Source organism: Malaclemys terrapin, chromosome 8, assembly GCF_027887155.1.
Source record: "Malaclemys terrapin pileata isolate rMalTer1 chromosome 8, rMalTer1.hap1, whole genome shotgun sequence".
NCBI classification, from domain to species: Eukaryota; Metazoa; Chordata; order Testudines; family Emydidae; genus Malaclemys; species Malaclemys terrapin.
The window spans coordinates 45,084,159-45,105,028 of NC_071512.1; the positions used below are offsets into that span (position 1 = coordinate 45,084,159).

General features: G+C 50.8%; 1 protein-coding gene across 1 annotated transcript in view; it reads left to right on the plus strand.

Annotated features, from left to right (window-relative positions):
* Positions 1 to 20,870, plus strand: part of LOC128841628 (myomegalin-like) — a 78,773-nt gene that overhangs the window by 28,780 nt on the left and 29,123 nt on the right. Inside the window, exon 2 of the mRNA XM_054036857.1 lies at positions 13,494 to 13,714. Within this exon, the coding sequence (XP_053892832.1) occupies positions 13,494 to 13,714 (221 nt within the window). The remainder of the gene's footprint in view (positions 1 to 13,493; positions 13,715 to 20,870) is intronic.

A 20,870-nucleotide genomic window follows, 5' to 3' on the forward strand; every position in this document is an offset into this window, starting at 1 on the left:
TTATTTCCTTTGAAAGCAAGCTAGGATCGAAGGGGGAGGGTGGGTTGCGTACAGAGAATGAGTCAATCAAGGCGGTGGGTTTTCATCAAGGAGAAACAAACAGAACGTTCCCACAGTAGTCTGGCCAGTCATGAAACTGGTTTTCAAAACTTCTCTGATGTGCAACACTTCCTGGTGTGCTCTTCTAATCGCCCTGGTGTCTGGCTGCACATAATCAGTGGCCAGGCGATTTGCCTCAGCCTCCCATCCCGCCATAAAGGTCTCCCCCTTACTCTCACAGAGATTGTGGAGGCCTGGGGGGAGGAGGCAGGGCTGGGGATTTGGGGAAGGGGCGGAGTTGAGGCGGGGCCGGGGGGTGGGGTAAGAAAAAACAGGGGGGGGCGGCCAAAATTGTTTTTGCTTGGGGCGGCAAAAATCCTAGAGCTGGCCCTGGCGGTCCCACCAGTCTGTGCTTGTTTCCTGGGCCCAGAAGCGGCATTCCACGGCATGAACCTGCCCCATTAACAGCATGATCTCCAAAGCGCCAGGGCCCGCGGTGTGATAGAATTCCATGTCCATGTCCTCATCACTCTCGTCACTGCGCTGCCGTAGCCTACTTCTCGTCACCTGGTTTTGCAGGTTCTGGTTCAGCATAAACTGCACGATAACACGCGAGGTGTTTATAATGTTCATGACTGCTGTCTTGAGCTGAGCGGGCTCCATGCTGCCGTATGGTGTCTGCACTGTTCACCCAGGAAAAAGGCGCGAAACAGTTGTCTGCCGTTGCTTTCCCGGAGGGAGGGAGAGGATGTACCTAGAACCACCCGCGACAATGTTTTTGGCCCCATCAGGCATTGGGATCTCAATCCAGAATTCCAATGGGCGGAGAAGACTGCAGGAACTATGGGATAGCTATGGGATAGCTACCCACAGTGCAACGCTCCGGAAATCGACACTAGCCCCGGTTAGGGTGACTAGATCACCAAAGACAAATATCGGGACGCGGGGGGGGGGGGGTGACGTGGGGGGGGCGTGGCGGGGGGGGGCAAAAAAAAAAAAAAAAAAAAACCCTTCCTCCGCAAGCGCTGGAGGGAGGCCCGGGAGACGCAGGGGGAGCGCGGGGCCGGGGTGAGAGAGAGTCCGGCCTGGCCCCGAGCAGGCAGGACTCAGTTGGGTGGTAGGGAGAGGAGGGGGGCGGCCCGCGGGGCCAGGCGGCGGCTGTTCTCCCCCCGGGCAGCGGGACCCGGGAGCAGCCGCTGCTGTAGCTCCCACTGCCACGGGGGAGGAAGCGGCCATGGCGCTCAGCGGCTGCGACTCTGGCGCCCCCGAACTCCCCGAGCCGGGGCCTGTTGTGGGGACCCAGCAGTGCGCACGCTGGGCCCAGTCCCTGGCCAGTCACGTCTGGGCTGCTGCCCAGCTGGTGCTATCCCGCGGCGGCTCCGGAGTGGGGGCAGCAGGCCCCAGCCCCCCCGTCCCGCTCGGGTCCCGCAGGGGAACAAACGGGGCTGGGCTGCCGATGCCTCCGCGGGATTGCACCAGCTGGGCAGAGCCCAGACGCGACTGGCCAGGGGCTGGGCCCAGCGTGCGCGCTGCTGGGTCCCCGCAGCAGGCCCCGGCTCGGGGGGTTCGGAGGCGCCGCAGCCGCAGCCGCCAAGCGCCATGGCCGCTTCCTCCCCCCGCGGCAGTGACGGGACGCGGGACAAACAAGGAAATATCGGGACGGTCCCGATAAAATCGGGACGTCTGGTCACCCTAGCCCCGGTACATGGACGCACACCGCCGAATTAATGTGCTTAGTGTGGCCGCATACATTTGACTTTATACAATCTGTTGCCAAAAACCGGTTTCTGTAAAATCGGAATAATCCCGTAGTGTAGACATACCCTAAGAGATGTGGTGACGCTGTGTTAGGAGACTGTGAGGGTTGCAAAGTTAAAGCAGTTGAAGGTAGGGATGAGCCAGGAGTGGGGTGTGTCTGTGGCTTGTGACAAAGTTCCTCCTCTATCTTGGTGGGTCCTGCGCTTATTGGTGGATTTTCTTGCCTCAGAGATTCACCATGTGGGTTGGGGAACAGCCCAGAGACCTTCCCCTCTGGAAGAACCCACAGTCCAGGTCAATTGGGAGGTTTGGGGGGGAACCCGGGCCCGCCCTCTACTCCGGGTTCCAGCCCAGGGCCCTGTGGACTGCAGCTATCTATAGTGCCTCCTGTAACAGCTGCATGACAGCTACAACTCCCTGGGCTACTTCCCCATGGCCTCCTCCAAACACCTTCCTTATTCTCTCCACAGGACCTTCCTCCTGGTGTCTGATAACGCTTGTGCTCCTCAGTCCTCCAGCAGCACACCCTCTCACTCTCAACTCCTTGCACCTCTTGCTCCCAGCTCCTCACACTCGCACCACAAACTGAAGTGAGCTCCTTTTTAAAACCCAGGTGCCCTGATTAGCCTGCCTTAATTGATTCTAGCAACTTCTTCTTAATTGGCTCCAAGTGTCCTAATTAGCCTGCCTGCCTTAACTGGTTCTAGCAGGTTCCTGATTACTCTAGTGCAGCCCCTGCTCTGGTCACTCAGGGAACAGAAAACTACTCATCCAGTGACCAGTATATTTGCCCTCTACCAGACTCCTGTACCCCACTGGTCTGGGTCTGTCACAGGCTGTATGCAGGCACGGGCACTCTTTGACATCCTGCCAACTGGGCAATAGCGTGAAAGAACTCCTTGTTTCTGAAATGAAACTGGCACTTTATCAAGAGACCTATTTACAGAGGTGCTGCAACTGCAGCCGGCTGGCCAATCATGTGCATGCGGACTGTGGACTGCTTCCTCCTAACCCTTCCCTCCTGCAACTCGGGCTCTGCCCTCCCAGTTCCATGCAGGTTGCTGCTGTTTCTAGTGCTGGGTCTCAGATATTGCTCTGGATAGCAGCCTATCTTTCTGCAGTGGAGATGCAGAGAGAGGCTGCATGAAGGGATGTGCCCTGTTCTTGCGGGGAGGCCAGTGGCTTGAGATTTATCTATCCTGCACCCTGCAGTCTCCAGGGGGGAACAGCAGCCCCACTTCCCCAGCATCTATAGACCTCTCTCTCCATTGGGGAGTAGGGCATGGCTGGGGGATCTCCCCAGCTCTTTCCATGGAGGAGGTAGCAGCTCTGTGTGTGTCCCCCCCCCGTACATTGGGGATGGGGGGTTCCCCTGTGTCCCCAACTATCCAATCCTCACTGCCCCCAAGTAATCCATCCCCCAAGTGTATTCATTCTTCCCATCCCGTAACTCACCACTGATTGGTGGAGTGTCTGGCCTGTCCGAGGCAGGAAACCTGAGCACCAGCAGGAGCTGCTGCCCTTCCAGCCATAATAGACCCCATCGCCTTCCACTGCCCACTCAGTGACCCCACCAAGCCCCGGGGGCACAGGGCTTGTTAAAGGAATACGCAGACAGGCAGGAAGTTTGTGAATCCCGTGTCTCTCTCTGTCCTGGGACATCAGGTCACTGGTAGCTCCGCCTGGAGCCTGCCATGTTTTCCTTGGAGGATTCCTCCTGCAGAAAGGTTTTTCTGGTGCAGTATTTGGTTCTGTACCAAAGCCGGGCCACAAGCCCAGCCTCACACTGCCAGGTGCATTGGCTCCGCTCACTGGGACACATAGATCTCCACTGGGCTCTACTGCCTTGGACATACGCATCCTGCTGTGGGGTTGGGCCAGCACCATGCTCTGTTTTAATGCTCGCATAGCATCTGAGCCCCCCAAATGAGGAAGGAGCAGAGCTCACCATGCAGATCTGCCATGGGGCGTGCTGCCAGAAGGGGTTAATGCAGTGGTGCAGAAAAAGAAGAAGGCTGAGTCCCATGGATAGCAGCTGTTTCTCCTCAGGAGCCCTCCGTGCCCTCCTCCCTCCCCTCCCAAGGGGGGCTTGGATTTCTCTTCTCTTTGCCAGCAGCTCAGACAGACCCACTCAAATCTGAGTGGAGGGAATCTGAGCTGCTAATGGGTCTAGAGTGACTCTGACCCAAGGGCACCTCCATTTCCATCCCGACCCTGCCATCAACCTGCAATGTCCTTACACTTATCGTCTGGCACCAAACAGGGCCCCCCCTGGGATTAGGGACCACACACACAACACACTTTTCTGTGGCTTGTAATTTGGCCAGGTCTGGACAGACTTTCCTGGAGCAGCAAAGGGCTCGGGTGGCTCTGATCCCAGACCTCTTCTCCTACCCCTGCCAGGTTTCTAGCTTCCTGCTCCAAATCCCTGAGCTGCAAGAGGTGGCTGAGGAAAGGTTGCAGATAACCTTTGTAAACACTGACAGTGCTGCTTCTCGCCTACTCCTGTATCTCACTTCTCAAAACCAGCAGAGCCACTGCAAAATCAGATGTATCCGCAATAAATGGAAAGCTGCAGCGCAGCCGAAACATGGTACATTTCATCCCCCAAGGTTATGGTTTAGCAAAGTTATAAGCAACTGAAGATAGATGGTTCTTGCAGTGCACAGGGCTAGGCAGGCTCCGAATTCGGCAGTGTTGGGCGTTCAGCCAGCTCATGGAGGAGGAGTCTCCGTGAATTGCAGCCAGTCTATAATGTGTGACCCAGCCCCATGTGCCAAGGCCTGCATTTTGCAGTGAACTCTGCATGGGCTCAGGGGTCTGCCCACACAGTACTCAGTGTGGGATCAGGGCCTGAATTTCTTTCTTCTGCATGACAGCCTCAACTGCAGGTCTGTTCAGCTTTTACCTTAACTGTAGTGCCTGTCCCGGTTATCAGGTGGACTGCACCTCTGAGCCCTCCTGGTGTCTCTGAAAGAGCACCCCGCGGGGGCTCTGGCCGTCACCTCTCAGGATGGGGTCAGGCGATCCTGCCATTCTCAGAGCAGGAGCTGGTTCAGCCGGCTGTGAGTACCTCAGCGGGTCTGGTGTATGCCCAGGCCCTGCAATTCTGTCCCTCCAGGGCATGACAGTGAGAATTAGTGACCAAACAGCTTCCTTTAATTAGCATTTGTTTAGAAAAAACATTTTTTGAGAGAGAACAGATCTTAAAATAATGGAGCAGACTCAATGCAATGGGTGTTTTCCCCTGATGCTTGCCATTCCTGGACTGGGAAAGCACCATTCCATGGGGCCTGGGTACGTCCACACTGCAGCCAGAGCAGGGTGACTCCAGCTCAGGTAGGCACACCCGCACTAGCTGGAATCTAGCTAGCATGGCTAAAAGCAGCAATGAAGATGGGGGGTCCAGCCCACCATCACATGGGGCAACGTGAGTATGTACCCGGAGTTCCAGGGAGGCTTGTGCAGCCTCCGCTGGGATCCAGGCTGCCACATTTTCACTGCCATTTTTAGCAAAGCTAGCACAAGTGTGCCTAGGCTGCAGTCACCCCTCTGACTGGTGTGGAGACGTAACCCTCTGTGCCAGCTTGAACCCCTAGACAGCTGCTGACAATGCCTCCTCTCTGCAGGGATCAGGGCACTTCTAAACTGTTTGAAGCCCTGTGGGCTGACAGGTCCCAGCATTGCGAAACAGGGTTTACATCAAGAAAAGGGATCTTGGAAGCAAACAGCTTGGCCAATTCTAGCATGTACCTAGGGGTCAGGGCCGGCTCTAGGCACCAGCAAAACAAGCTGGTGCTTGGGGCGGCACATTTTTAGGGGCGGCATTCTGGCGCGGGCCATGCCGCCCCTGAAAATGTGCCCCAGCCGCCCTAACTCACCTCCGCTGCTGCCATTCGTGCGCCGCGGCTGCTCGGGATCTCCCCCTCCCACCCAGGTTTGAGAGCCTGGGAGGGAGCAGGAGACCCTGAGTGGCCGCGGGGCACGCGCAGCTTCTCCCTCTCCCTCCCTCCCTCCTAGGCTTGAGAGCCTGGGGGGAGGAGGCAGGGCTGGGGATTTGGGGAAGGGGCGGAGTTGAGGCGGGGCCAGGGGGTGGGGTAAGAAAAAAACGGGAGGGGGGGGGTCAAAATTGTTTTTGCTTGGGGCGGCAAAAATCCTAGAGCCGGCCCTGCTAGGGGTATCCTTATCTCGAAAGCCCTTGTGTTGCTTTTCCCACTGCGTTTATTTCCTTCAATCAATAGATGCACAGAAAGTCTTAGAACCCCAGGTCAGGTGATCCAGTATCCAAATATAAATATTCTGAGATTTGTACATTGCAGCTCCTACTGTGTCCACAACATTGTGTATCACTCCATTTCTGTCACAGCACCTAAACCCGTAGGAGATGTCAGGCTTCCCTCCTCGGGGAGCCATCCTATTTATGCCACATGCTGGAGCTTCCCCAGGCCCCACATGGGGACAGGCCTAGAGAAGGTGGCTGATAAGTCTGTTGTCAGTGAACCCAGCCAGAGCTCCCAGTGTCGGTGAGACACTAAACCAAAGTCAGAAATAAATAGCGGGGGAGTGTTTCTAGTTGGACTATTTGAACGTGACATGAGCAACTCTAGAGTGAGTTGTGGGCACAGAACTGCTCTAATAGTGCTGTGGGATGGGGAATGCATTGCGTGCTTGGAACTCCCCGTATTGAGATACGTGGGGAGGATGGTGTTGGGGATGCTCTGAATGGTGATGCTGGGGTTTTCTGTCAGGATCTCTCTGGATCTGTGGCAGGTGGATATGGGACAGTGCCACGGGTCAGTATTGAGGTCTCTGTCAGTAAAAGAAGGGAAGCTTTCTGCCTTGGGAACCCAGCCCTGGTGTGCAGTGCTATCTACTGACATTGCCCCATGTGTCCTTCTCTGCAGGGATTACTTCGATGGTGACGGGAAGGAGATGGTGCCCAGAGTCAGTCACATGACAGGTAAAGAGCACTGTCCTGTATTGAAGAGCTGGCCTGCTCCCAGGTCGGGCATGGCCCTGCTGTCCGTGTGGGCGCTTCAGATCTGTGTTCTTTGCTCCTCCCACTCTTGGGATCCTTGTAAATGTCAGGAGCTTGTTGTGTGTCCCCCATCCCAGTTAGCACTGGAGGTCTAGCAGCAAACTCTAGTGTACCCCACTGGTCACCTCTCTCCAGCGCAATTCATGGCCAGTTATAATGACCCTTCCTCTGTGGTCGTTCGGCCAGCTGCAACCCCATCTGACAGCATATGTATTGCAGCTAATTCATGTTATTCTTTCGAGTACTCTGTAGCCTTGATCCACTAACTTTGTAATTCCCTCAGCAAAGCAATTCAGTTGGTCTGGGATAGCTAGTTATTTATAGACCCCAGCACACTACTCATGCTTCCATTACCCTCTCTTTTCCTCTTAATGTGTTGTCACGTGATCATGCATAGCGACCAATCTTCCATTATAACCCTTATGAGACGGGAGAGCAAGGGTGGCTCAGTGGTTTAGGGTGCTAGCAGGGGGCTTGAGAGACCTGGATCTACCCTGCTCCACCAAAACCTTCCTGAGTGACTTGGCCAAGTCATTTAGTGTCTCTGTGCCTCGGTTCCCATTGGCACAATGGGGATTTTCACCCTGCCCCCCAGGGAAATACATCCGAGTGTGAGGTGCTCCGGTAGAGTTCTTGCCCATGTTCTCTTTCTTTGGCTTGGGAACGAGTGCACTTCTAGACCAGTCTCACAACCATTTTCCCTGCTTCCCAGCTCCCTGGTCCAGAACTTGATTCCAGACCCAGGCCCAGATTTCCTTCCCTGTGGACTCCTGAAAGTCCCCAGGAGCTGCCAGGGACCCTGGTACTGTCTGTGTTGTGCGTATGGTTCCTGCTGGCCCATTGAGGCCTGCAGCAGGGCCTGTGGGCTTCAGGAATGCTGCAGGGGCAGGGGCCGGAGTCAAGGTATGGTGCCTGAGGAAGCAGGGACGGGTAATAAGAAACTGGCTGAGCACCATGCCAACCCCTGACGCTTCATTGGTGTCCGTGCTTCCTGGCTCTCTGGTACTAGTGACTTGCAGAACAGCCTGGCTCAGCTGGTCCCATTGGACGGCAGAGCTCAGGGGCTCCCCAAGCTGACCTGTTTCCGGTACATGTCAGACAATTCAAACTGCCAAGGACATAAGGATGACTTCAGACAAAACACTTGACGCTTTGGGTAAGGCTGAGGGTTCCTGTCAGTAAGCTCAGGATAAAAAACCCTAAAAGAATGGTGTAATGTAATCACATCAGAATGGCCATACCGGGTCTGACCAATGGTCCAACTAGCCCAGTATCCTGCCTTCCGATAACGACAGGTGCCAGATGCTTCTGAGGGAATTAACGGAACAGGGCAATTTATGGAGTGATCCATCCCATTGTCCAATCCCAGCTTCTGGCAGTCAGAGGTTTAGGGACACCCAGCGCATGGGGTCGTGTCCCTGACCATCTTGGCTAATAGCCATTGATGGACCCATGCTCCATGAACTTATCCAGTTCTTTTTTGAACAAGTTATATTTTTGGCCTTCACAGCATCCATGACAAGTTCCACAGGTTAACTGTGTGTTCTGTGAAGAAATACTTCCTTATGTATGTTTTTAATTTGCTGACTATTAATTTCATCAGGTGACCCCTAGTTCCTGTGTTGTGTGACGTGCTAAATAGCACTTCCCTATTCATTTTCTCCATAATATTTGTGATTTTTATAGATCTCTATCGTATTTCCCCCTTAAGCATCTCTTTTTTCTAAGATGAACAGTTCCAGTCTTTTTAATCTCTTCTTAGATGGAAGCTTTCCATACACCTAATCAAATTTATTGCCCTTCTCTGTGCCTTTTCCAGTTCTAATATATCTTTTTTGAGATGGGGCGACCAGAACTGCAGGCAGTATGCAAGATGTGGGCGTACCAGGGATTTTAGTTTTGGCATTATGAACTTTTTGTTTTATTATCTATCCCTTTCTTAATGATTTCCAACATTCTGTTCACTTTTTTGACTGCCACTGCACATTGAGTGGATGTTTTCTGATAATTTTTCACAATAACTCCAAGATCTTTTTCTTGAGTGGTAACAGCTAACTTAGACCCAATCATTTTGTATGTGTAATTGGGATTATTTTTTCCAAAGTGCATTACTTTGCACTTTTCAACATTGAATTGCATCTGCTATTTTGTCACCCAGTTTTGTGAGATCCCTTAATAACTCTTTGCAGTCAGGTTTGAACTTAACTATTCTGAATAATTTTGTATCGTCTGCAATTTTGCCACCTCACTGCTCACCCCCTTTTCCAAATCACTTATGAGTATGTTGAACAGCACTGGTCTCAGTACAGATCCTTGGGGGACCCAACTATTTACCTCTCTCCATTTATTTCTACCCTTTGCTTCCTATCTTTTGACCAGTTATTGATCCATGAATGGACCTTACCTCTTATTCCATGATTGCTTACTTTGTTTAAGAGGCTTTGGTGAAGGACCTTGTGTGACAATGCGGTTCTGGCGGAACCCAACTGAGAGTGCCAACTCAGGACAAATTGCTCAAACAGGGCAGTTACAGCCCAAGGCTGGGGTTTTTTCCACCTCTAAGGCAAACCAAACCAGCCAGACTAAGAGGACTTCAGTCTCACCCCACTGGCTAACCGCAAGTCTCACAAGCAATCTCCTTAGACACTCCAGTTTCCCAGTATTACCACCAGTGCCACTCGTTATGGGGACAAATGGTTATGAAAACCAATACCCAAGTAAAAGAAAAAGGTTCTCCTGATCCCAAAGGACCAAGCCCCAGACCCAGGTCAATATACAAATCAGATCTTACCCACAAATCACTCTGTTGCCAATCCTTTAGAATCTAAAATCTAAAGGTTTATTCATAAAAGGAAAAAGATAGAGATGACAGTTAGAATTGGTTAAATGGAATCAATTACATACAGTAATGGCAAAGTTCTTGGTTCAGGCTTGCAGCAGCGATAGAATAAACTACAGGTTCAAATCAAGTCTCTGGAATACATCCCCCGCTGGGATGGGTCCTCAGTCCTTTGTTCAATGCTTCAGCTTGTAGCAAAGTTCCTCCAGAGGTATGAAGCAGGATTGAAGACAAGATGGAGATGAGGCATCAGCCTTATATAGTCTTTTCCAGGTGTAAGAACACCTTTGTTCTTACTGTGGAAAATCACAGCAAAATGGAGTCTGGAGTCACATTGGCAAGTTCCTGCATACTTTGCTGAGTCCTAAGGCATATTTGCCTTCTCTCAATGGGTCCATTGTATAGCTGATGGTCCTTAATGGGCCATCAAGCAGGCTAGGCAGAGCTAACACCAGTTTGTCTGGGATGTCACCCAGCAGCATAGCATAAGTTTGAAATACAGACAGTATAGAGCCAATATTCATAACTTCAACTACAAAATTGATACACACATATAGACAGCATAATCATAACCAGTAAATCATAACCTTGTCGTAGACACCCCATTTAGGGTGACCAGATCACCCAAGTCAAATATCGGGACGCGGGGGGGAGGGTGACGTGAAGGTGGGGGGGGGGCAAAAAAAAAAAAACCTTCCTCCGCAAGCGCTGGAGGGAGGCCCGGGAGACTCAGGGGAAGCGCGGGGCCGGGGTGAGTAAGAGTCCGGCCTGGCCCCGAGCAGGCAGGACTCAGTTCGGTGGTAGGGAGAGGAGGGGGGCGGCCCGCGGTGCCAGGCGGCGGCTGTTCTCCCCCCCGGGCAGCGGGACTCGGGAGCAGCCGCTGCTGCAGCTCCCACTGCCGCGGGGGGAGGAAGCGGCCATGGCGCTTGGCGGCTGCGGCTCTGGCGCTCCCGAACCCCCCGAGCCGGGGCCTGCTGTGGGGACCCAGCAGCGCGCACGCTGTGCCCAGCCCCTGGCCAGTCGCATCTGGGCTGCTGCCCAGCTGGTGCTATCCCGCGGCGGCCCCGGAGTGGGGGCAGCAGGCCCCAGCCCCCCCGTCCCGCTCGGGTCCCGCAGGGGAACGAATGGGGCTGGGCTGCCGATGCCTCCGCCCCGGGGCCGCCGCGGGATAGCACCACCTGGGCAGCAGCCCAGACGCGACTGGCCAGGGGAGGAATGGTGAGCCCGGGGAAGAGGCGGGGATTCGGGGAGGGAGCCAATCGGGGGAGGAGGGGGGGGGGGGCGCGTGCGAGCACTTCCGGGCTCCAGGCTCCGGCGCATTTCCTTGTTTGTCCAGTGTCCCGACCGCACGTCAATTTGATGAAATTGATGATACAAATCAAATGTTTCTTTGGTGCAATCCTGTTTATTTACAAAGAATGTATGGTAGGAACAACCAACAGCAGGGAGTTGCTGGCTGACAATACTAAGTCTGCTGCCAGCCAGCACTTTGTGCCAAAGAAGCTCTTTTGGCTTCTTTCAGAGCCACACGACCCCTGTTTCTCTGACTTTCTCCTGGCTTTTCTGGCTTCTTTCTGCTTCTCACACCCACCTCTGCCATTCAATTAATGCCGTAGCTCAGGAGAAGACTTACCATGAAACAGACTGTGCGGTGGCATGGGGCTCCCAATGATAGGGGGCCCCCAAAATGCAGGACAAATATCTGACAACCTGCCCCCGAGTCCTGGCTGGTGGCGCAGCAGGGCGCTGGCAGGCAGGCTGCCTGCATGCCATGACTGGTGGTCTCACGCCACTCCTGGAAGCGGTCGGCTGCTGGCACATCTCTGCGTTCCCCTCGGGGGGGGGGGCTCCACGCGCTGACCCCCCCCCCCGGGCAGCGCATGGAGACCTGCTGCCCCCCAAGGGGCGCACAGACACGTGCCAGCAGCAGCACAGCAGGGCTAAGGTGTCTCCCTGCCTGCTCTGCCTCCCTCCCTCCACGCTGCTTTGCTCCCGGAAGCGGTTGGCATGTCCCTGCGGCCCCTGGGGGTTGGGGATGGGTGTCTCTGTGCACTGCCCCCGCCCCAAGTGCCTGCGGGCAGCAGCACATGGAGACCCCTTGGCACCCCCTGCCTAGGAGCCACTGCTGAAGGGGTGTGTGTACTGGTCGTTTTGGGAGCTGTGCTGCCCAAGGTAAGCACTGCCCCCCTGCCCACTTCCCACACCCCAACCCCCGGCCCCAGCCCGGAGCCTGCACCCCACACCCAAACTTCCTTCCAGAGCCCGCACCCCTCACCCTCTCCCACACCTCTGCCCAGAGCCCACACCCAAACATCCTCCCAGAGTCTGCACCCCCTCCTGCACCTCAACCCCCGCCCCAATCAAGGTACCTCACTTTATTTTCATTTACTTTCCATTACTTATAATATAGGAGGAGAAAGAAGAAAAAAAGAAAGAAAAACGGGGGGTGGGGCTGGGGGGTGAAGATAAGAGAGAATGTTATTTTTCTTGGCTGGGTCCCAAGGGTGTGTGTGTGAAAATGAAGCTGCGCACAGGGCCCCACTAACTCTAAATCCGCCCCTGCCCCAGCCCTTGGCATTTGCCATCAGTTCCCAGGGAAACTCCTCCTATATTCCCTGAGTTAGTTCTTGCTCAGGTCTTCCATGTGGCCAGTGCTTTGCATGGTGGTGTCTATTAGTTCAGCTATCTTTCTCCATAAAGAAGCTTAAATGCTTGTTCCATTTATCCAGAATGGAGGACAGTTATCATATCCATCAACTTCAGTGAGGTCTGTGACTGTCCATAGAATAAAGACCTGCTTTTTGGCAGCTACCAACATCCTCCAGCATAACAATAAATTACTCTTAATTGTACAGCTTGCAAAATCTGGGTGCAGAAAAAGCTGGACTTTTCTAAATTCCTGATTAGTCCTGCAGGCTGTAATTCCCTGTTCTTCACTAAGGCACCAGTTATACTCGGTAAATACTGTATCTACAAGGAATGTACTCCCAGACCCCAGTCATGATATTATAGCACTTGGCATTATGAGAATAAAGGGATTAGTCGTGTGACAAAGATTGGAGGTGCCAGGACAGGGGCTACTCTAAATTTTAGGTGTTTTTGCAGCAATAGACTGTTGGCTTTGTAAAGCCCTTATGAAAAACTGACGGGGTAGTGGGAGATGGGGATGGCATGACCACTGTACCAGTACACGGACCTCACAGAATTAAAATGGCCATGAGCGTAATCTAGGAACTTCAAGCTCACAGGAAAAATCCTTGGATCCCAAAATAACCCAGTTTACATTGTACCAATGTGATGCTGCAAATACCTGCAGGTGTGAACGATGGGGTGTGAAATCGAGCTCTAAGTCTAGATGTGTGAAGGACGTAGCAAGGCAGGTTTGGAGGCTGGCATTCCTGATACAGGAATCCCAGGGTGAGGTTCTCTGGTCTGGGTGATGGAGGAGGTCAGAGTGGATGAGCGCAATGGTCCCTTCTAACCTTAAAAGCTGTGGCTCGCTCCAGGGAAGAGTTAAGGTTGTTTGGGAGCCTTACTGGTGCATTTCCATACTTTCATATAATAGCTTCGCTTTGTAATTTAACCTTGACTCTGAATTTCCTGAGTTTCCAATGATTGTTAAGTGGGAAAATTTCAGCATTCCTGTAAAGCAAAGCCCTGAAATGATGACTATTTAGTCTTTAATTACTGATAGGTGCTTTAACTCCAGCTTGATACAGTTTTTATCTGGAAGTATGATCCAGTTTTGCTCGCCAAGCATGTATATGAAACAGACACTTCACGCACTTGAACTGCGTTTCCTCTGTGCTCCCTTTCCAGCTGTTCTCTGCGATGCCCCAGATCACGGGAACCTAGGCATCTCCGATGAGGACCCCCTGAGGCAGACACCTACGGTGGGACTCTTTGAGACAGCCCATCACCCAGTGCCGGCTCAGACTCTGCCAAGCCTTGAGCAGAGCCCTCTAATGCAGACTCATGTCCTCAGTGACCTGGAGATGGGCCCTGTAGTGCAGAACCAAACCCTGCGAGATTTTGAGAAGGTAAGTCCCATCCTGGGGGCAAACTTGTCCTGATGTCAATGGGAACTTTGCAGGTGCGAGGGCTGGATAACATGGGGGACTGCAGATCCAGCCTGTTATTCCTAATGCAAATAGAACAGTTCATGTGATGTTCTACCTTGCTCTTTTGTCTGCTGGCTCAGGTTATATGTTTAGGGCCTTGTGTTATTTCTCTCGTAATTCCCCTTGCATCTCTGTGAGCTCCTGTTGCTTTCTGGCATCATCCATTGCTGGAAGCATATACAGTAATAGTGGTTCTGGGGAGTCCCAACCATGCTGAGCCTCATCTTCACAGCCCTGTGCTGCTTGTGTTTGCACTGAAGTGCCTCCTGGACGCACATGAAGCTTGCCAGGTAGTCTTGGGGTAGAGAGTGATTTGATGGGCTGGTTGGGACTGAGGCTTCAACTCTCAGCGCTCTTTGATCTTCTCTAGAGTCTGTAGCCTTTTTTGCCTTTGGCCTATGCCAGTTCAATGAGCAGTGTTGTGGTTTCCAGATGATCAGAAGAGACTGGGTTACAGGAGTGGGTTATTTCCTTACTGGGGGAGAAGTGAGTTGAGACGGACATACTCCTCTTGGACAGAGGGCCAGAGGACACTCTCTAGCTTGCAGAAATAGCATCCCTTTCAGAACTCCTACAAAACTGCTCTATGCTCCAATCCCACCCAGACTAAGGGGAAGTTGACAGAGACAGATATAAATAATAAACTAGGAATAGTAGAAAATTGATAAGGGAAACAAAGGGACACTTTATGGCCAGCAGAGTTAAGGACAATAAGGAGTTTTGCAAGCATATTATGAAGAAAAAGAATCCTGACAATGGTATTGGTCCATTACTAGATGGAAATGGTAGAATTATCAATAATGCAAAAAAGACTGAAGTGTTCAATAAATATTTCTGTTCTTTTTTTGGGGGGTGGGGGTGAGATGTAGTCCTATCATAGGTGGTAACATACTTTCCATTCCACTGGTTTAACATCCTCCTGAGATACAGCTGTTACTAAAGTTAGACATTTTTAAATCAGCAGATAACTTGCATCCAAGAGTTTTAAAAGAGCTGGCTGAGGAGCTTGTTGGACCGTTACTGTTGATTTCAATAAGCCGTGAAATACTGGTGAAGTTCTAGAAGCATGGAAAAAAGCTGATGAAGTGCCAGCATTTAAAAAGGGTAAATTATAGGCCTGTCAGTATCACATTGATTCTGAGAAAGATAATGGAACAACTGATATGGAACACATTTAATAAAGAATTAAAGGAGGGTAATATAATTAATGCCAATCAACATGGGTTCATGGAAAACAGATCCCGTCAAACTAACTTGATTTTTTTATGAGATGACAAGGTTGATTGATAAAAGTATTAGTGTTGGTGTAATAAACTAAGCCTTTCTATAAGGCATTTGACTTGGTACTGCACGACATTTAGATTAAAAAATCTAGAACAATATAGAATTAACATGGCACTCATTAAAAGCATTAAACACTGGCTAATTGATAGGTCTCAAAATTTAATTGTAAATGAGGAATCATCATTGAGCAGATCTGGTTCTAGTGGGGTCCTGCAGGGCTTGGTTCTTGGCCCTACGCTATTTAACATTTTTATCAATGACCTGTTAGAAAACGTCAAATCATCACTGATAAAGTTTGCAGATGACACAAAAAGTGAGGGAGTGGTAAGCAGTGAATAGGACAGGTCACTGATACAGGGTGATGTGGATCAGTTGGTAAGCTGGGTGCAAACAATGTGCATTTTAATACAGCTAAAAGTAAATGTGTACATCTGGGAACAAAGCATGTAGGTCATACTTACAGGATAGGGGACTCTATCCTGCGAAGCAGTGACTCTGAAAAAGATTTGGGGTCAGTGTTGGATAATCAGCTGAACATGAGCTCCCAGTGCCATGTTATGGCCAAAAGAGGTAATGTGATTCTTGGATGCATAATTGGGAATCTCAAATAAGAACAGAGAGGTTATTTTACCTCTATATTTGGTACTGTTGTGACCGCTGCTAGAATATTGTATCCAGTTCTGGTGTCCACAATTCAGGAAGAAAGTGGATAAACTGGAAAGGGATCAGAGAAGAGCCATGAGAATGACTAAAGGATTAGAAACCCTATAGTGGTAGACTCCAGGAGCTCAGTCTGCTTATCTTAACAAAGCGAAGGTTAAGGGGTGACTTGATCACAGTCTGTAAGTACCTACGTGGGGAACAAATATTTGATAATGGGCTCTTCAGTCTAGCAGAGAAAGTTTAAATTCAGACTGGAAATAAGGGGTAAATTTTGAACAGTGAGTGTAATTAACCATTGGAACAACTTACCAAGGGTTGTGGTGGATTCTCCATCGCTGACAATTTTAAAATCAAGACTGGATGTTTTTCTAACAGATCCGCTCTAGGAATTATTTGGAAGCAGTTCTCTGGCGTGCATTATACAGGGGGTCAGACTAGGTGATCACAATGGTCCACTATCTATTGAGATAGCTTCTGCTCCCAAGACGTGGTGTCCTCTGCCCTATACTGGCCTCTGCCCCACCATAAAGGGTTTATCTACACTTCAGTGCACTAAAGTAGAGTGTAGCTGCAGCAGCAGGCTCTGCGGGAGGGTCTAGGTGCCCTGAGTATGTGCCTAGGGTCTCTGACAGACGTGCCCTTGGCACGGCTAGCCCCTCCTGCTGGTCTCGTTGCAATGGCTACGGTCTGTCTTGAGCGCACCAGCTCAGTGAGAGCTAGCTCAGGTCCTTCTCCTTGAGCCGGGAACCACCGCCCTCCCCCGGCTCCAGGCACACCCAAACACGGTTACATCCTTTAACATCAGGTGGGATGGGCACCATATGAGAACCCAGACAGACAGACGTACCTGGGCTGGCATGACAAGTGGGTTTCTGCTGTTGGTGTCTCTTTCTGGTGCCCTCCCTCTCTCCTGACTCCCCTGCCCCTGGCGGCTATGCTCCTCGCTCTCCCACCCCAGAGCAGCCTCTGCTCCCTCACTTCTGCCTTTTCTCCCCTCCTGTTATAGCAGAGGTGACCCTGGTCCCTCCACTCCCTGCCTCCCCCTCTGCTTTGGCTGGGGGAGACTCCCGTGCATGGGCTCAAAGCTGTAGAATTTGTTGTGTCTCCTTCATGGGGCGCCTGTGCTGGAGCCAGGGAAAGCAAAGGGCTTTGATGGATGGATCTATCGAATCCCACCCCTAAGGGCTGGGCTCAGGACTCACCCAGGGGTTTAACTGCCGGCGCGTGACATAAAAGTAATGCAGCCTGAGGGCAGCTGCCCAGTGTTCGACACAGCCATAGATCAACAGGGGGCGTTACTGCGCGGCAGGCTGGTGTGGAGAGGATTCCCACCTCGGCCTGCTGTGCCATGAGGGCTGGTCTACACTAGGGGAGGATCGATCCAAGATACGCAACTTCAGCTATGCGAATAGCGGAGCTGAAGTCGAAGTATCTTGGATCGAATTACCTGGGGTCCAGACGGTGCGGGATCAATGGCCGCGGCTCCCCCATCGACTGCACTACTGCCGCTCACTCTGGTGGAGTTCCAGAGTCAATGGTGAGCGCGTTCGGGGATTGATATATCGTGTCTTAACGAGACGCGATATATCGATCCCGGATAAATCGATTGCTACCCGCCGATACGGCAGGTAGTGAAGATGTACCCTAAGTCTCTGTGTCTGCCAGCCCCCTGTGCAGAGCAGGCCCTGTGGCATAAGCACGATCTCATGGCTGGAGCGAAGGCATAAGGGCAGACGCTGTGGCTCCCCGCAGTGGGCATTGCAAGGAGACCAGGAATGCAGGCTTGCGGGGTGCAGGCAAGAGCTGGCCACATCATCGGGTCTGAGCAAAGCAATGCACCACAGGTGGCTTTCGCAGGCAGTCGTACCCCTGCTTGCTATTGCACTGCCAAGGACCCTAGCCCAGGAGAGGCAGGGATGGTTCCAGGGAGGTAGGGCCAAGCCTGTGGAATATTGCAGGCTTATTTACCCTGGATGGTTACCTGGATTCTTCTCACAGATTTGAGGGGGCAGTTAGCTACACCGGGGGTTGGGGGACTTGAGAGGGAGCGATTAGCCTGTTTGCTTACTGAGAGCAGTATTACCAACCCCTCGTGATCAAAACTCACGAGTAAGGCCCCCCAACATGATGTGATTGAGGCATGAACTACTGGGAGTCTGTCTTTAGCCCCCACAGTCCATATTTTCTGGACTATTACTCAGCACCATTGGCAAGTGGTTGAAGCATGTGTGTGGATGTTGGGTGTGTTGCAGCCGAGTGACAGGGCCCAATCACCACCGCACACAGTTAATGTCTCTAGTGTCATTTAAATTACTCTGTCTTTGGTATCATTATAAATGTGTGTTCAAAGAGACCAGGGCTTCAGTGTGCGGGGTTTACACTCTAAAGAGTTTTGCTACTTGTTGATCTTTGCCTTGGATTTTCTTTGATTGCAGGTGGTGATGGGGGGGGGGGCAGTACCCTCACTCGGGCCCTGCCAGGCCTGAGGCTCCAAGGGCTGAGGGAGCACATGAAAATAGGTTAGATCTAATGCAGAGCTGCCTTACCAACTCCGTTACCCCCTAGTTCCATTTGCTGGAATATAGGGTTAACTAATCCAGATTACTTTTATTCAGTGCAATGCTGGACTAGACTGGGGAGGGGAGGGGCGGACCAGTCAACAATCTAGCCGTGTGCACTACAGTTTCTAGCTATGGCACAGAGTGGTGCACCAGCAGGATGACTTGGCTCCGTGCATGTTATTTTCATTCGGTGAGAGAAGGCAAACTAATGTAAGCTAATGTAACGCCAATATTTAAAAAGGGCCCTAGAGGTGATCCTGGCAATTACAGACCGGTAACTCTAATGTCAGTACCGGGCAAATGAGTTGAAACAATAGTAAAGAATAAAATTGTCAGACACATAGAAGAACATAAATTGTTGGGCAAAAGTCAACATGGTTTCTGTAAAGGGAAATTGTGTCTTACTAATCTATAGTTCTTTGAAGGGGTCAACAAACATGTGGACAAGGGGGATCCAGTGGACATAGCGTACTTAGATTTCCAGAAAGCCTTTGACAAGGTCCCTCACCAAAGGCTCTTACGTAAATTAAGTTGTCATGGGATAAGAGGGAAGATCCTTTCATGGATTGAGAACTGGTTAAAAGACAAGGAATAAAGGCTAGGAATAAATGGTAAACTTTCAGAATGGAGAAGGGTAACTAGTGGTGTTCCCCAAGGGTCAGTTCTAGGACCAATCCTATTCAACTTATTCATAAATGATCTGGAGAAAGGGGTAAAAAGTGAGGTGGCAAAGTTTGCAGATGATACTAAACTGATCAAGATAGTTAAGACCAAAGCAGACTGTGAAGAACTTCAAAAAGATCTCTCAAAACTAAGTGATTGGGCAACAAAATGGCAAATGAAATTTAATGTGGATAAATGTAAAGTAATGCACATTGGAAAAATAGCCCAAACTACACATACAATATGATGGGGGCTAATTTAGCTACAACTAATCAGGAAAAAGATCTTGGAGTCATCGTGGATAGTTCTCTGAAGACGTCCATACAGTGTGCAGCGGCAGTCAAAAAAGTAAACGGGATGTTAGGAATCATTAAAAAAGGGATAGAGAATAAGACGGAGAATATCTTATTGCCCTTATATAAATCCATGATACACCCACATCTTGAATACTGCATACAGGTGTGGTCTCCTCATCTCAAAAAAGATATACTGGCATTAGAAAAGGTTCAGAGAAGGGCAACTAAAATGATTAGGGGTTTGGAACAGGTCCCATATGAGGAGAGATTAAAGAGGCTAGGACTTTTCAGCTTGGAAAGGGGAGACTAAGGGGGGATATGATAGAGGTATATAAAATCATGAGTGGTGTGGAGAAAGGAATAAAGAAAAGTTATTTACTTGTTCTCATAATATAAGAACTAGGGGCCACCAAATGAAATTAATGGGCATCAGGTTTAAAACAAATAAAAGGAAGTTCTTCACACAGTGCACAGTCAACCTGTGGAACTCCTTACCTGAGGAGGTTGTGAAGGCTAGGACTATAACAGGGTTTAAAAGAGAACTAGATAAATTTATGGAGGTTATGTCCATTAATGGCTATTAGCCAGGATGGGTAAGGAATGGTGTCCCTAGCCTCTGTTTGTCAGAGGGTGGAGATGGATGGCAGGAGAGAGATCACTTGATCATTACCTGTTAGGTTCACTCCCTCTGGGGCACCTGGCATTGGCCACTGTTGGCAGACAGGATACTGGGCTGGATGGACCTTTGGTTTGACCTAATATGGCCATTCTTATGTTATGCAAAGCAGAGTCCCCAGCCACAGGCTTTCCAGACCTGGGGATGGGAATCTGGTTTAGGAAGCTGGTCTCTTTCCTCCTGGAATGGAGTTAGATTTGAGCAAACATGGGCACAGAGCACTTCTTGGTGAAAGAAAAGCCAGGTTCCAGTGCGTGAATAACTTGGAGATAGTGGAGCAGGCACATGTCATATTAGTGCCAACCCCAACTGCTGAAAAATGGAGTCTGTCCCCACTCCTGGACTGAGACTGTTTTTAAAAATGTATGAAATTAAAAAGAAAATGGAGTTCTCTTTATTTGCCTTCTGTCTTCTGTGCCTTTGGGTAGTACTCAGCTCATGTTTTCTCTGCAACAAGGAGCACTGGAAACTTATATATATACAAAAAAAAGAGACAGCTGAGAGTCTCACTAAGTCACTTGGGCTCTGGGAGCTGGGGCTTGAAGGGAAACCCCAAATATTGTCAGGTTTCAGAGAAGCAGCCATGTTAGTCTGTATCCACTCTACGATACAATCGCATTTGCTCCAACCCCTCAGACAGAGACAAACACATACAAGATCTCTATCAAGCGTTCTTACAACTACAATACCCACCTGCTGAAGTGAAAAAACAGATTGACAGAGCCAGAAGAGTACCTAGAAGTCACCTACTACAGGACAGGCCCAACAAAGAAAGTAACAGAACGCCACTAGCCATCACCTTCAGCCCCTAACTAAAACCTCTCCAGCGCATCATCAAGAATCTACAACCTATCCTGAAGGACGATTCATCACTCTCACAGATCTTGGGAGACAGACCTGTCCTTGCTTACAGACAGCCCTCAAACCTGAAG